The 15,920-nt window shown below is 39.3% G+C and overlaps 1 protein-coding gene across 3 annotated transcripts in view; it reads right to left on the bottom strand.

The window, feature by feature from the left end:
• THADA (THADA armadillo repeat containing) overlaps positions 1–15,920 on the bottom strand; it is a 164,167-nt gene that overhangs the window by 24,393 nt on the left and 123,854 nt on the right. For all 3 annotated transcript variants that reach the window (XM_084514649.1, XM_084514651.1, XM_084514650.1), the window contains exons 32-36: positions 12,018–12,424; positions 11,580–11,701; positions 9,717–9,789; positions 7,018–7,162; positions 4,333–4,464 (exon numbers count right to left, since the gene is read on the bottom strand). In XM_084514649.1, the coding sequence (XP_084370775.1) occupies positions 4,333–4,464; positions 7,018–7,162; positions 9,717–9,789; positions 11,580–11,701; positions 12,018–12,424 (879 nt within the window). The remainder of the gene's footprint in view (positions 1–4,332; positions 4,465–7,017; positions 7,163–9,716; positions 9,790–11,579; positions 11,702–12,017; positions 12,425–15,920) is intronic.

Here is a 15,920-nt window from a genome sequence, read left to right as displayed (position 1 = left end):
CTGTACTGCTCTGCCACACTATCACAGAATCATCTAGGTTGGAAGAGACCTCCCAGATCACCCAGTCCAACCTCTGAGCAACTAAATACTGGAAGAGGTTCCCCAAGGCCTCAATCACATTCAAAAGGACTTTTAGGCTCCTATGTCATTCAGGCGCATTTAAAGATTTATTCAGCTCTGTGAGTCTAATTGTTCACCTTCACTTTTAAAATTGTCAGAGCTGAATCAAGCCAGTTAAATTGGTGCAAATGCTGACAACACTAAAAATGCTCTTAAACCAATTTCAGGTTAATTTGGTAATTTAGCAACATAAAGATTAATCTAAACATATTTGGTTTTTAGAATTGTATTGGCTTAGCTATAATGGTAAATGGTTTATCTAAATGTTTCTAATACCAACAATTTTACTTTAGGAAGTACTTCTCTAGATAAAAAAACCCACAGAGGAAAATGACAACAATGAATACAACTTTCCTTCTTGCAACTGAATTGGTCAGGATATTCAGCAAAGCACTCATCAGTAGAGAAAGTAAACCCCTTCCATGTGACTTAAATAATCTGCTTTCTTGTAAGGAGTAACCCTCTTGGATAAGCAACGCTGCTGTGAATAGGTCTAGACTTTACACAGCCATGGGTCACTAATTTAATTAGATTTCAAAGCAGCTATTCTACATTTACACTGAATACAATACTTCCTGCACCCTCCCTCATACTAAAGGAATAAAACAATCCCCCAGAAGTTTACACCTCAACGCATGAGGAAACAACAACAAAGTGTACATGCAATACCTCTAGTTACAGATCAGGTTTATATTGTCCAAGTTATCAGTAAAACCTTAACTACCTATTAAGCTGTTATTTTTAGCAAGCAAAACAAAAGGTTTTCTCCTTTCTAGTGAGATAGGATTCTGTTTGACCTGCTCTGTTCTGAAAATGACTGCAGCCAGCCAACCTCAGTACCCCCTGCCCCCCCATAATTACAAGTTTTTACTTGTATTACAAATTTGAATCAAGTTCTTCTGTATGAATAACATAAATAAAAATGAACTTTACCAGTATCAGGGGAAGTCATTGTCTTCGATAAAAAAACAATGTTTTGTAGGAGGTTTTGAGGGAGAGGAGGGCAGAGCATAGGAGCCCTGCTGTGTGTCAGTGTTTGGTCTTCTGAGCTTTTCTCCTTTCAGCTAAAAATGGGGGCTGTAATTTTGACAGAGTTTTTTTTTTATCACATTTGTTACCCTGGGTTTCAGACTCTGCAAGGTTACTGCTCTCTTCTTTTGAGTGATCCAAAGCTGCATGGACCAGTTACTCAAGGATACATGTATTGTTTTTTTTCCCCTCTCACTAAAAGCCATGAGGGAATAACAAGAAATTAAGTTCATATTCCCTTCCAGGAGCTCACGTAACACTTCAAAGAATTACACAAGATAGGAGCAGTTACAGGAAGTGAAACCACTCTAATAGAAAGGACCAATTGCCTCCAGTTTCACCACCTATAAATGACCTGAGAATACTTATTATGTGACACAGTCACATTGCTACACGTGTGCTGTAATTCAGGAACATGCATGCAAGGGAAAAATATCCTGTAACAGTTGTGTTTACAATCTATGCAAATAATCTGTAAGTTTATTACAATTTAACAGAAGTCCAGCTTCAAACATCTTACCCTCCTGAAGCAGAATAAAAATTCAGACTCACTCCAGCTGTTGTGTACAAGTATGTGCTCTCTCATGCTGCGTTTTGCCACAGGAAAAGCAGATGCCAGCTTGTATCAGTTATCAATTACGTAGGCATAATCAGAGTTATCAGGCCATAATCAGAGATTTCTTTGGATCTCAGACATAAATCCGAAACTTAAGGTGTTCATTCCCTAACTTGACAATTCAGTCTTTCTACAGTTACAGCTTACTGCTTTACACGCTGTACACACAGGTGAGAGTTTTGTCAAGAGCAGATATAACGAAGCTAGTGCCAACGTTTCTGGCAAATCCAACGCTTGGATTTTGTGAGCAGCATTCCCACTTTGTATGCAGCAAATTAACAACAGTAAAAGGTGACACTCACAACAACCACTTTGTGCAATGCAGTGTTTCTGGAAATATAAAGTCTACTAGGGCATAAAAACATTTGATGAACTTAAAAACTTGAAATTATAATAGACCACTTACTCTCTCATGTTAACTAGTGCTAATGGTGATAAAACAATTACAGAGTGTATGGAAAAGGCATTCTGGTCATCCACTTCTTGTCTTGGTCTCCTGAGTCATCTTGTATTCTGATCGCATGATAATACCGCTGGGCCACAATATGGATTTATCATCGCATAATGGAAATGAAAAGTCAGAGTAAAATATCCAACAATTTTTTTATCAAATCAAGGGTATAAAGAGCTGTTTTATGGCTTCTAGTGAATTTTGGTGTATTGGCTTAGAAATTTTAAAATCAGTGCTGTGATAAAGGAACAGATTTCCATAGAATGAAAACTGAGAAAAACATACAGAGAGATTTGAATGTCATTTAAAAATGTCCAGGACAGAGAGCACTAATGACTCATGAAATGTCTGCAGAAAACCCCAGACCCAAACATACTGCGTTATCTCACATGAACATGACACAAAGAGTGTAAATGAAAGCAACTAACAATGTTAGAAGGTAATCCTCATTTTTATCTGGTTGTAAACGAAAGCCACAGTGGCGAGAAGCCTTGCCCTCCTAACCTGAAAGCTAGAAAGCAAAGCACAGAGAAATAAAAGGAGTTTAATGAGGAAAAAATGTCACAGGAAGGAACAATAATAGAAATGCTAAATGAAAGAGGAAAGAAACTTTATTATTTCTTTTCAAAAGTGGCGTACTTTGCTATTCACAACAGGTAAAAGATGTTGATTTCATTAGAAGCAGTTTAAGTGAAAGTACAGGAAGGCAAAACTAAGTATAACTAAGGGGTTAACCCAAGTTTGGGGAGGGGGTCTCTATCCTAATTAGGAACATTGAGAATAAAAACCAATTATATTACTTCCTCAGTTATGGCCACTTATGCTCTAACAAATTGGCAGTATTGGTATCACCTTGGTATTAATTAGGAAGACAGAGCCCTTAACATCTCATCCAGCTATAGGGGAGTATCCCATGGTATGCAGACACAACAAGGAAAAGGGGATGAAACACAGGAGCCAGAGAACAGCATTGCAGTATTTCCAGAGAAAGTACTATCTTGAGGTATTTGAGGATAGCCCCAAAATGCCGCTGTCAGGGACCTGAGACACATACGCAGAGACTCTTGATACTCAACAGAGCTGTAGCAGGGACCAGATAAATCACCAGAGTTGTGATGAGTGTGCTGGAATCAGAGCTGTGGGAACTCAGAGGATGATGAAAGCCATCTTTAACACATCCCACCTTTTTCCTTCTCCTACCCCACAGCACCGTGCCTGAACAGCGCCAGCTCAAAATTATATCTGCCACATGAGCACATTCATAGCTACTTCTGTCTACAGCAGCAGAAAACACACATTTTTACTGCCGTGGTTGTTTTAAACCGCAGAGCTGCTTTATCAACAGTCTAGCAGAAGTTCACGTGGAGAGGACCGACCACATTGTACTGACTGCAGCCAAGCTGGTACAGGCATTAGTGAATGGCACGGACCAGGAGGGTCCACCAGAGACAGAGCAGCTTGGAAGCAATTTTCGTATTTATTCACAGCACACAGAAGAATGCTTCAGCAAAGACTCTCGAAGCAAAGTGCATTAATTAGTTAAGCCTACTCAAGTTTGTGGCTATTTTAAAACTACCAGGGTTGAGTAAACTAGGGCATGCAGACAGAAGGGCCCTCGTCCTTGAAAGCACATTGTGGGTGTTCTGAGAATTGTATTTGTTGATCTGGAACTAAATGGATTTCAAGGTCTAATAACGAATCAATGAGTTGAATACTGTTTTTCCGGATTCCTCACTGTGACCAGGCTATATAATGACCAGAGACCCAAACAGTGTCTTCCATTGTGCTGTATTTGAGCAATGCTGGCATTAAATAATTTCCAGCATTACTCCTTATGTGATAGTTGACTCATCACAGCAAGAACCATAAAGCTGAACACTGCTGTTGTCCTTTTTACATACCCATATAACCATTTGCAAATTATACCAAGAACAGTAAAAACAAAATAATAAGGCATGGTGGGTGTAAAATCTCAACTTACTGTTATCTTCCATGGTAGGCGTTTGTGAGATACGTGGATCATTTTACAGTTAGCAAGAATTTTGTGATGAGAACTGAAATACTTCTGTCTCTCAAGTATCTCATATTACTGAAAACTGAAGAAAAGTTAACGTACCTGTTCCTTTACTGTTCTTTTTCTGAGACTGTGCCACTTGTATAACCTCAGAAGCAGCATCCCTTACTACCAAATCTTCATTCTGCAGCAGAAGAATCACACATTTCCACATCGCAAGGGTATCAGAGAGACCTATATGTATTTATGGAGAAAAAATAGAATTCCATTTCTTACAAACATTCAAATAAATTACATAATTATGTTTCCACCCTTAAACATGACAAATTCAGCTAAACACTGAATTAAGGGCAGGAGAAATGCACTGCCAATCCACTAGGAAGACAACTGGGAATATAATAAAAATCTTTTCTGCTTGTGTGTGAACTTTATCTAGGTGGTTGTCTCAGCTTGGCTTAAACAGTAGATCACTCCATTCCAGTTGCATTCTAAGGGATTGCTCTAAGTAAGTTTTGGGTGTTCTGAATTTTCTATAGTTTCTAGAGTGCATAATTCCTATTATTTCCTGTAATTCCTAGAACTCAGACAGACTCCAGCTATCACCCTGGAGGCAATGCACATCACAAGCTGTACACAGCTTACAGAACCCTTGTGCCATTTAGGGGTGCCCCATGAAGGCTGACCAGCTGAAGTGCAGAAGTCACTGCATTCATAGGTTTGCTGGGGTATGATTAAAGTGGACTGACTTCAGCTCTTGTTGAGCATCCTGGTTAAAGGAATCCATTGGAACATCCCTCTTAGAGGCAGTCAGTTGTGAGATACTATCACTTTCTGGTGATTGCAGAGAACAACAGAGTGGCTGCTTCACTGCTGCGCTGGTTTGCTTCAAGCATGTTATCAACAGGTCTATCAGAGATTTATGTTACAAGGCTGGCCAGACAATTAAGTCTATTGCACTGCTTGGCCAAAATGAACTGCTTGAGGCTTTACTTCACAGGCAGAAGAAGCGTTCCTGTATTTCATATGAATTGCCTATTTGGGAATAGCATGGAGTATAATAATTTCAGAAAGTAGTTGCTTTTTTATAGCACAATATGCCCAGTAATGTTACACTGGCACAGCTGGAGCAGAATAATTATCCTATTCTACATTCAATCACCAGCTTTCTGACCTAGACAAGTTGGTATCGTACCTGCCAGAGGTGGAAGACTGCAAATGCATTTTCCAGAAAGACTCTTCTGAACACTCGAGCAACATGATGGAGAAATGGGGGAATCCAGTACATGCTGACCTGCACTGGCCCTCCTCTTATGAATGCACTTCAGGAAGCCTTGAATGTACTTCAAGGAAGCCTATCAGAAAGACTACAGCTGCAATTCATACAACTGCATTTTTCTTTAGCTTCTGCTTTCAGGAATATGTGGTCAAACGAGCTGATGCAGAACGAGGCATAAAAATCAAAACTGTTTGTGTGTGCATGACCCCCTTAACAGAATGATTCTGGGTTTATATCACTGCAGCTCAAGAGGAGCTCATGCCTTTGATTCTCGCTGCAGCACTTGACAGTTTCAGAGCTGTGAAGAACCCCAGACTGGCAATTCTAGGTTGTTTGGAGGATTAGTTCTGCATCTTTCTTACCCAGGTCCGATTTTCAGGGCAAAGAGCCAATTTAAATGGCCGTCCACTGATGCTTTGTGGGCTTTTATTTACAGGTTGGTTTGTTTGTTTCGCTTTACTAAGATTTCAAGCATAATAAATTGCTCTCCTTAATATTATAAATATCTCTTAAAAGACATCTCAAAATAAACTACTCACTTTTGAAAAACACCATTATCTGCAGCATAACAAATACTATCATTCTTCTTGCCTAACAAAAATTTGTATCCCATCTATATGAGTGGACTCAAGCTACTCAAACTAGAAAGCTATAAATAGCTATCTTCAAATTATTACAGAAACCAAAAACATTTAAAGCCTACTGCCTTGCTCAAGATGCAAAACAATTTCTTTATCATTCTGGATAAACCCTAGCCTTTTAGTCACAAAATCCCCTTACTCTGTACTTTCAAAAGACAGGGAAAAAAAGGGAGGGTTGGGGGGAAAGGGGATAATTCTTTAAATAAATAAAAAAAACAAAACCAATAAACTCTTCTGTTTAGTAACCACAGAATTTCACATAGCTTTGTCTCTCAGTCAGTAATATGTTGTTGAATAAGGCTGTGAAGGGTTTTTGTTTGTTTGTTGGGTGGTTTTCTAAGTAGATTGTTTAATATTAACTTTAAAAAAAAAAATCATCGTACCTCTGTAGTATGATGTGATATAATTACTAACCATTCTCACAGTAGAATGTGTTGTTCCACAGTAGAATGTTTTTCTTAGACTGAAGCTTTTAATTTCAACATTCAGCCAACAGAGTTTTGCTGGGCAACTAAAAGCATGTCCACATCACCAACAGAATATGTCAGAAAGACCTGGGTCAGAGTAACTGCAAGCCAGTAAATCTGTACAGAGATGTAGAGCGGCCTGCAGACATTACAGCACCTCACACTCCCCTTCTGAAGAGTTACTGCAAGAAGCTCTACACATGTGCTCTTTCTACCAGAATTTAGGTAACTTCATAGCTTAAGTAAGTAATGTTTAGTACACTGTCCTATAAAAAAAATGCAGAATACCATTTGATTATGTGTTCTGACTATGTGTGCATATACATGTACCAAAATACAGTCATGTGATAACCGGGTTTCATCTAAAAAGATCCAGAAAATTAAGTGTGTTCAAACTACTCACCAAGAACGAGCTTCTCATTGATCAGAAGGAATGGTGTTATACTTTTAAGTACCTCAGCAGCTGCTAACAGCATTTCTGTCTGTTGCTCATCTCCACAAAAAGAAATTATCTGTTGAACCCATTTCTTTAAGACCTCCTCTGAAATCTGAAAGCAGAAAACACGTGGGAGAAATATACTGTACCACTCAGTGGTATTGGTGACTATCATATTAAACTGCCAAAGAGATACAATGCATTAGTAAAACCCTTTTTTTTTTTTTTTTTTTTTTCCAACATGGTCAATCTTATGTCCATTCAAAAGTTGGTTTGCTATGTCACAAACAGTTAAGATAGAAGGTTTTCCTTTAGTTGTACCCATATTCATAGTCAATTCTCTTACTCTGCCCCTTTACACTAGACTCGCCAATGACCACACAAGTCAAAACATGTCCTTTCATCCTCTATTCTAAACATGAAAGCTAAAGACAGATACACTGGACTGTAACAGAAAAAAAAAAAAAAGGAATTCACGGGAGCATCCTACATGTAGACTAGTACATGCATCTGGAAAAACAGCTAAGAGCATGTGAACTGTAGCAATCAATCATGGTAGGAATTCTGGTAACAACACAGTGCTTGGTGAACAGGAGAAAGCAGCTGCATCTGTCTCCTCTGCAGATACAGGGGATGGACAATTGGTTTTACTGATACTGCTGAGCTAACCTGGGCTCTGACAGCATGTGCATTCAAAACAGTGAAGGAATCTTGGTTGATTGGTGGCTGATATGCAGCAAAGCTTGCTATCCTGAAAGCCAGAGAGTTACAAAAAAAAGAACAGGAAAGAAAAAAAACCTTCAGTTGCCACCTTGTGGAAAATATTTAGTCCTCAGTCATACACTAGGAAAATGACAACTTGGGAATAACGGACCAAAGCTTTGACTCTTTTTGACGTGTAGCGATGGCTCAGATTTTTTTTAGAAAGAAATAACATGCATTTTACTTGCAAATTGAACTGTGCTCCCAAGGCTTGTCAACTCTGATGTCCATTCGGACAGCTGGGCTGTAACAGGGAAGTAGGAGTCCTCGTGTATGAAAAGAAAAGGAGCACAAGCTCAGCTTGGAAACATTTAGGCTGTGTGCAACTATACTTTTTTTCCCTTTTCTGTTAATTTTGTTTTTACTAAAGAAAGTGAAAAAATGAAGCAAGTAAGGTACAGAAGAGAACCAATGTTAAGGTGAGCCGAGTTAAAGGGCACAGAAGTGCAGGAGGACTCATCGAGGGGCAAATGAAACCTCGCTCATGCTCTGCCTCACTGGGAGTGGTTCGTGCCTGTGTACCAGTGCTGCACGCAGGGACGGAGCCTGAGCATTTCCTACAGAGTTTGTAATGGGCTAAACAAAATAAAAATCTCCTCAAAGATTGCAATTACTCAAATTTTGAACGGACACATGCATTATCTCAAGCAACCCCTCCTACAGATGCACAAACTGAATGCAAGCCCAAAGAAATTTAGATGTAAAACTCCTGGTGTACCTGATCTTTTATAAAGCAGAAGGCACTCTCCATACAGATGTCTTAGGTCTCCCATGATTTACAAGCTTATTAGGAGGAGTTGTGTTAGCGTCACTACAGCTCAGATCGTGCCAGCATTTTTCACTAATTCCTCTTCATAAATTATCAGAAAACTGCACAGCAACATTATGTTCCAAGTCTATTTGTGAACCCAAGTTTACCATGGGTGTTTTATTGTTTATGACTTGAAGTCCGTGCATTTTGCCTTTCTTAAACAAAAAGAATTAACAACATAAGTCATTTTAATTTTCCCACTTCTCGTGTGCAATTCTGTGGCTTTTTTTTAATGAGACAGAAGTTTATGTAACATACAATGTGAATCAATTCTGCTATGTATTTTATAAAACACAACAGCTGTAAGGAAAAAATTAAGTATCCATAAAGTGTGTTTTGTATCTTCGAAAACGTAAAAAAATAAAAATTGCCTGGTATTAAAAGCTGCATCAGCACTGCTCTATGCATATATATGTGATATCACAGACTGACAACTTACAATCTAAAGAAACGTGAGGCAGTAATTTGTGTTGCTATCAGTCTCTATCAAATAGTCCATAATAACAGCAACAGAGAACAGAGCGTCTTGAATTTTACAAGGGTTCTGATATTTATTCTAGTGTTCAAAAAACAATTTTTAAGAGGAAATTCAGTGAGAAACTCCACGCAAACAGCAGGCTGCAGTGCTCGGAAAGCAGTGACTCCAGGCTGAGACTTGGCAAGGCTGGATCAGCCTTGACGCCGCCGCACATTGTGGCCTCCCCTCAGAAAGGCCGTCCTGCTGCCCCCCTGCAACCGGGAACCACAACTTCAGGATACGGATGGTTCATTCCAGGGTGTTAATTAGTTGGCCTTTTTCTTTCCACGTCATAGTGACTACTTCGGATGGTCTCAGAAGTTGAAATTAATCCATCAAAAAAATTATTTACGTATTTTAGCTTGGAATAACTTTCAAAGGGATATACTGAGGTGCTGCTGGTGGAGGTTTTGCTTCCAAATGCAGTGCTTAGTTCAGAAGGGAAGACGTAATGGCAGAAAAACAAATGCTTGGGGCATGACACAGGAAAACACAAGCTTGGGGCTTCTATCCAAAAGGAGCCACATTACTTCTACCATCGAAAACTCCAGAATTAAGCTGCTCGTTTTCTCTTACCTGCTGATGATTCTGTAGAAGATGCATAACCAACTTCGAGGCAAATTTGAGAGCTACGCTTTGAATTTCAGCACTGAGAAAAAAAAAGGTAAAGAACATATCAAAACAAAGCAGTAACTTCTGTCATCATTTCATCTCTAGAAGAAAAACAGCCAGCTCTTAATCATTCCTGACTATCACCAATGGGTGTTTTTCAAGCTGAGCACTCAGAGCTTTACGTTACAGATCATGATGTTATTTAATTTTTCAGTTAATATGCAAATAAAATACGCTCTTTCTTCACCTCTTTACCTTCCTGTAGAAAAATACATTTGAAATTGGAACCTGAGTCAAACAAACCAGACATTATTTGCAATGATAAACAAGAGCATTTCTTCAAGCTGGCATTACTTTCCAGAAATCTCTCTTCTGCAACTGCTAGGAAAGTCAGTAGTGCACAATGCACCAACTGCTGGCTCCTGAGCCTCGGTACTGCTCAGAGGGTCTCAAGAGAGGGTGCTTGGCACCATGGCTCCTGAAGGGTTGGGTCTCTCGGCAGGGAATGGCAACACCTGAGCAATACGGTCTACTATTTCAATGACATCCCTTTTCAATAGCACCAGCCAGTGTTATTTTACCAAGTGTATCTTATTTCATTCCAGAAATAAACACACCACATCATTATTTAAACTTGACAAATTTTGTGCAAATCAACCACAAATGTGCACAGCTATCTCATGCTGTCCTACACTCTAAATCCTAAATATTATAGATTGGTAACATGGTGGCATGATGTTTGTATGATTTCCAGAAGAGACAGCCACCACTACTAGCAACAGGACAGTCTTGCCCTCAGAGTCTGGACGCTTTTCACCCTGTTTGTCCATTCTTTTATGAACAGACTGACACAGCCGTCTAATTCAGTGTGAACTACAAACTGGCACTTACTGCTGATTAAGTCTCATTAAGGATTTCAATAACTATATACTTTCAATAACTATATACTGATGGAGGGGAGCACACAGTAGACAGACAGTTTGGTTTCTCTGGAGGCACATTCAAAGATGTGCTATACACTTGAATCTAAGCTTAGACTATCAATTTCTCCCAATATATACTGCAGGTTAGGAAACCCGAGCAGAAGCAGCCAGCCCTGTCCAGTTAGACTTCAGGACAGTGTGTGCACCAGATCTGAAGGTACAGCTAAGTCTCAGTTTTCTTCTCTTGTGCATTCAAAACTTTATACTTGCATCCAAATAATGTGAAAAAATGAGTAACATCAGTACTGGGGATATGCATCCAGTCTACAGGATGGAATATACAACACACATAAATTTAAGCATGGCTGAACAGGCCACAATGCACAAGAAACAAAGCCTAAATTCAAATAATCTTGTAAAGACCAGTTAGGCCTAGGTTTTTATTTTTAAGGTTAACTGCTTTTGCTAATCCAATAAGTGAAATCGGGTCTGTCACTTTCTACAGATCGTCCATAGAAAACCAGAATAGAATGGATAGCAGATGCAGAGTGATTTAGTGTGTGTTTGGATCCTCACCTCTATGCATAAATGGTGTTTCCTGATTGCCATTTGGAAGAGCTATAGTCACTGGCTATCATCTGATAGATGTAGTAACTTATTATTTGTGAACCGTATTGCTGGACATTTATAGGGTGCTTGCCAGTATAACTTGAGGGCCATTTTTAACAATTCAGATCCATGTCTAACTTCTCCAAAAAATCTCATCAGAAGGTATCTTTTTTCAAAATAGGCCATGCTTACATGATTTTTTTAATCAACATATAGCCCCAAAACCCAATAAATTGACACTTGAATATTCAAGGTTTCTCAAAAACAACTATCTAATATTCGTGGCAGACCATACCTGTTGTAGATATCTACAATGTTTAAACTCCAGGTTAAGAGCTCATTTGGATTCATTTTTATAGAGCTGTCAGTCTTCAGAAGCACTTTTCTGAGATCCATCATGTACAGAATTTCCAGCACCTGCACACACAATTCACAAAAAAAGAATTTACAAACAATCTCAATGTGAATGTGTACATGCGAGACTAATAAAAATCTGACTTAAGCCCCACTCTAAGAAGGTTCTCTCCTGATAGTGTTAGAAAAGCGAAGAGGAAAGTTCTTGCCTTTACTAAAGAACATGTTATAGAATTATAACAAAGATCTATTCAATGGTACAAAAAAACTACTCAAACAGTATTTTAAAACATCATGTATGTTTGAAATATACTTACAAAAATTAAGAATATCATTTAGTTAAAACATACCAAACATCAATAAAGTAGCACACTCCTACCTTGTAAAAACAGTCGAGATTCTTTTCCTTCAGAGCCATTTTGAGAAGAATGCCTTCCAAGTCAACAAGCAAACACAACACACCTTCTTCTGCAATCTGTTTGGCATTCTCTAGTTTCAGCCACAGTAACACTGCTTCTAATGCAAGCAGACGTACTTCATGAAACTCACTATGAAGGAGATGATGTATTGACAATGGTGGCTTGGCTATTTTCTTTGCAACAGGTGAACTGCTGCTCTGGATGTCAGCACCTGTTGTCACTGATAGCACGGATATCACAAGTTTGGTGATGCTCTGGAGATACTGTGTCAGTCCAGGTACTGCAGATGAGTAGGGAACTCCTGTCATCAGTTCAGAATCTGAGATAACTCTGTTCATCTCTTCCCAGAACTCAAGCAGCTGCATTCCTGAAACAAGAATAAAACTAAGTCAAGTGACAAATCCAAGATATTACAATCTGTTGCAGGCAACAAAATCATTCTGAAGTTGAAAAACTTCAGGTATGCAAAAGGCCTCCCCAGGATAAATTCAGGAATAAAATGAAAACATAGATTCTCCTTTTATACTAATTTAAATTATTAAAAAGCTCTCCTAGATATCATGTCTATTCATATTTAAATACAAATAAATAGGACACAGACTTTTCTGAAAACTATAAATTGTCCATCATGTGGCAAGAGCTTCAGACAACTTAAGACTACTACAAGACTTCGTAGATTGCCTTTCATCCAATTATAACCATTGGCGTTTTCTTAAACCAAGTTGCTAATAACAGTCCAGCAACTTGTGTATGTTTTGCACTGTCACTATAAAAAGTGCTTTATGTACACATACTTATATATATATGAAAAAAAAAAAAAAAAAAAAGTAGGTAGTTTGGAAAGTCAAAAAGGATCAATACAAACATACAATCATATCCCCCTTGATTGAGTAACTCTAGAATCAGAGACTGGCTCCGCAAAGTGCTCTCTGTCAGCCTACCCAGCTGCAAGTGAAGTCAGGAGAAACAAGGACAGGGCCACTCTGGTCATTCTGGAAGTCCCACCCTTTGCAGAGCTTCCGTCAGTAAAGGATACTGTTAAGAAGATGCCCTTGCTACGTAAATAGATTTCTCCTGTCTGTACCAATCTAAAGAATTTATAGAGTTAAAACAACAACAACAAAAAGTTATGTTTTTCCTATGCCTAAAAATAAATAAATAAAAAAAAAGAGGTGCACAGTAATAATCCACCTCATACATGGAGGCAGGAACTGCAACACCTTGCACTGCTGTGACTGCCCCCCAGTTGCACAGCGCAGCCCAAGAACCTGCTTTAGGGCACCACCACCTCCTGGAGTTAACAAAAAGCTCACTTCTGTCTGCGGTGCCACAGGCTTTCCGGCTCCATCAAAGCTGTCGATGTTGACACAAAATGTAAGAAACAATCAGCAGTCCTCTCCCTCCTACGGACGCAGACCGAAATCCTCACATTCCTTGAGTTCAACCATCTCCATCACCAGCAGGAATGAAGACTTTTTTGATACTGAACCCGAGGTATTTGCCCAGTTTGGAGATGTTTGTGTTGCTTCTGCCGCAAGGAAATTAATATGCTATATCCCACAAAATTCAAATATAAACATGAAATAAGGGAAAGTCCTAAAGAGAAATTCATCCAGAGAAAATGCTGCAACTCGTGCTGCAGGATGTTAGAAGGTTGTTTGTTGTATCAAATTGCATTAAAAGTAAATACAAAGATTACAAAGATTAAAGCAAACTTAGCTAGTTTTCTTCAGTATCTACAAGGGAATAACTCATTGCCACATATTTTGCTACTTACAATTCAGTAAACAGGGAGTACTACCAAAATACCAAAAAGCCTACCCTAATTTAACCATTAAATTGCTGAACTTGACATGAAGCTGTGATGCAAATATGGAATCCTGTTTATTTATTTATTTATTTATTTTTAATTTTTTTTGCCCTTGAAGATGTTTCCCTAATCCTTCTATTTACAGTGAAATTTCCTGCTCTTTCATACTCAAATCCGAATGCCTGCAAAGCCATCTCAACATGTTTGACATTTACATGGAAACTTGACATGGTTGTGATTGTCCAGCATAGAAGGCAGAAGCATTTTCTGAGTAATTCTGGACCAGCTTCAAAGAAATTTGGTGTTTGAAAGAGATTTGCAGACATATTAGCTCTGTCATACATGTTTTCACCAAAGTTTGTTTTCTGAGCGGATCTGATGTAGCCAGAGAAACTGCAGCATCACCGTGAACCCATGTCACAGCATAATCTTCAAGATGGCTTCCATCTCCTAACATGCAAATCAGTACATTTTACTCCCCACATTTTCCAAAACCCCTCCAAACAGACTGGCATTAAATACCAGAATTATAGCATAAACTAGTATTAATGCCTATGTCACACGACAAGTATCCAGCTGCCAGAACTCCTTAATTTCTGAACCGTCTGGTTGCCTTGGAGAGGGATTAGGCTGTGGTCCCAGTTATTTATTACACAGCCAGACTCCACAGACACCGGTTTTACAACAGAAGCAATCCCAGGCAGCTGAAATAGAAAGGTTTGAGCTCAAGTGCCTCAGTTCCAGAAGAGAAATGGCTTCAGTTTCAGAGCTTTCTACCTGCTGCCCTCAGCCGCATTTTGGCGACAGGCTTTTCCCCTAGCTGTTTGTACCACCTGGGTATTCCTAAAACTTGCAAGAAGTGCCTCGTGTCCTGTCAGCATTGCTCTACAGTGAGGGACAGCTATGACAGCGAGCTGTGGCCCTCCTGTGAAAGCCAGGAGCTGGCCATGCTCCATGTTTCAGATCCAATGTTTCACTTGAATTTTGCAAGGCCAACATAGCCTCACCCTGTGTCATCTTCTTTGGAAGAGAAAATTATTTCCATACAGAAACCTGGCAGAGCTACTAGCTCCTAGAGCTCCTAAGCTTGCAGAGACTGCAATGCAATAGCTTTATGGCACAGATGCTCTCCTTTGGTGCCTATCAGACGCTTGTTCTCTTCTGGAAGCCTTTTGGATGACTTCTGTTTTTCCCATCTCGTTGTGAAGGACTGGGCAGCCTGGCTCATCTATTTTACAGAAGGTCTCTTCAAAATTGGATGTCTCAACAGGAAGACTGACAGCAAAATACGATTGTCTACATTTTTGCTTAGCCTCAGAGCACCACAGAGCAGATCCTTCTACATTCATCTTGTGGTCTACACATTCCAACACTCTCTTTCACACAAATACGTACAGAAGGAAAGACCCCCCCCCCCCGCCCCCGTCTTACTACAATGCGGTGGAAATATTCCTGCCTTCAACTTCATCTCTATGAAATCTTTCCTGGCTTTCATGTAAATGTTTTCTCTTCTGCTTAACTTTAAGTAAACTCTTTTCTTTGGCTTAAAACAAAGTATCTGACTAAACCAAAAAAGCACACTGGTTCCCAGAGTGAATGTCTGGTGCTGTTAAGACGCAGTAGAGGCACACTTTTATTTACAAACAAAAAATACTGTACAATTTTGACGACCAGCTGCTGCAAGAACGAACAAATTTTGGCTGACGTAACATGGACCATAGCAAAGGGCAGTCTATTCCAGGACGCCGAGAGATGCAGAAAAGCCCCCAAGAATTAAGTGGATTAATTTTTTTTCCCCCTTTAAGGATTACCTCATTTGTGTGGGACAGGAAGGCTCTCTTCTAGGACGTGACACATCTTACACAACCACTTGGTTCTACTCACCACAGCGCACGAACATCTCGCAGTCTTCCTCAATCCCTTTATGTCTGCAACACTGGGATACGCACACAACATCCGTATTATCAACAGAGACAACTAATACTTAGGAAAGTAGATCTCTAACTCAAAACATGCATTCCCTGTACTATTTCAGAAGAGTGTTTGGAAAAAA

Source organism: Aythya ferina, assembly GCF_964211825.1.
Source record: "Aythya ferina genome assembly, chromosome: 3".
Classification (NCBI taxonomy): domain Eukaryota; kingdom Metazoa; phylum Chordata; class Aves; order Anseriformes; family Anatidae; genus Aythya; species Aythya ferina.
This window is presented reverse-complemented; position numbering and strand designations above follow the sequence as displayed.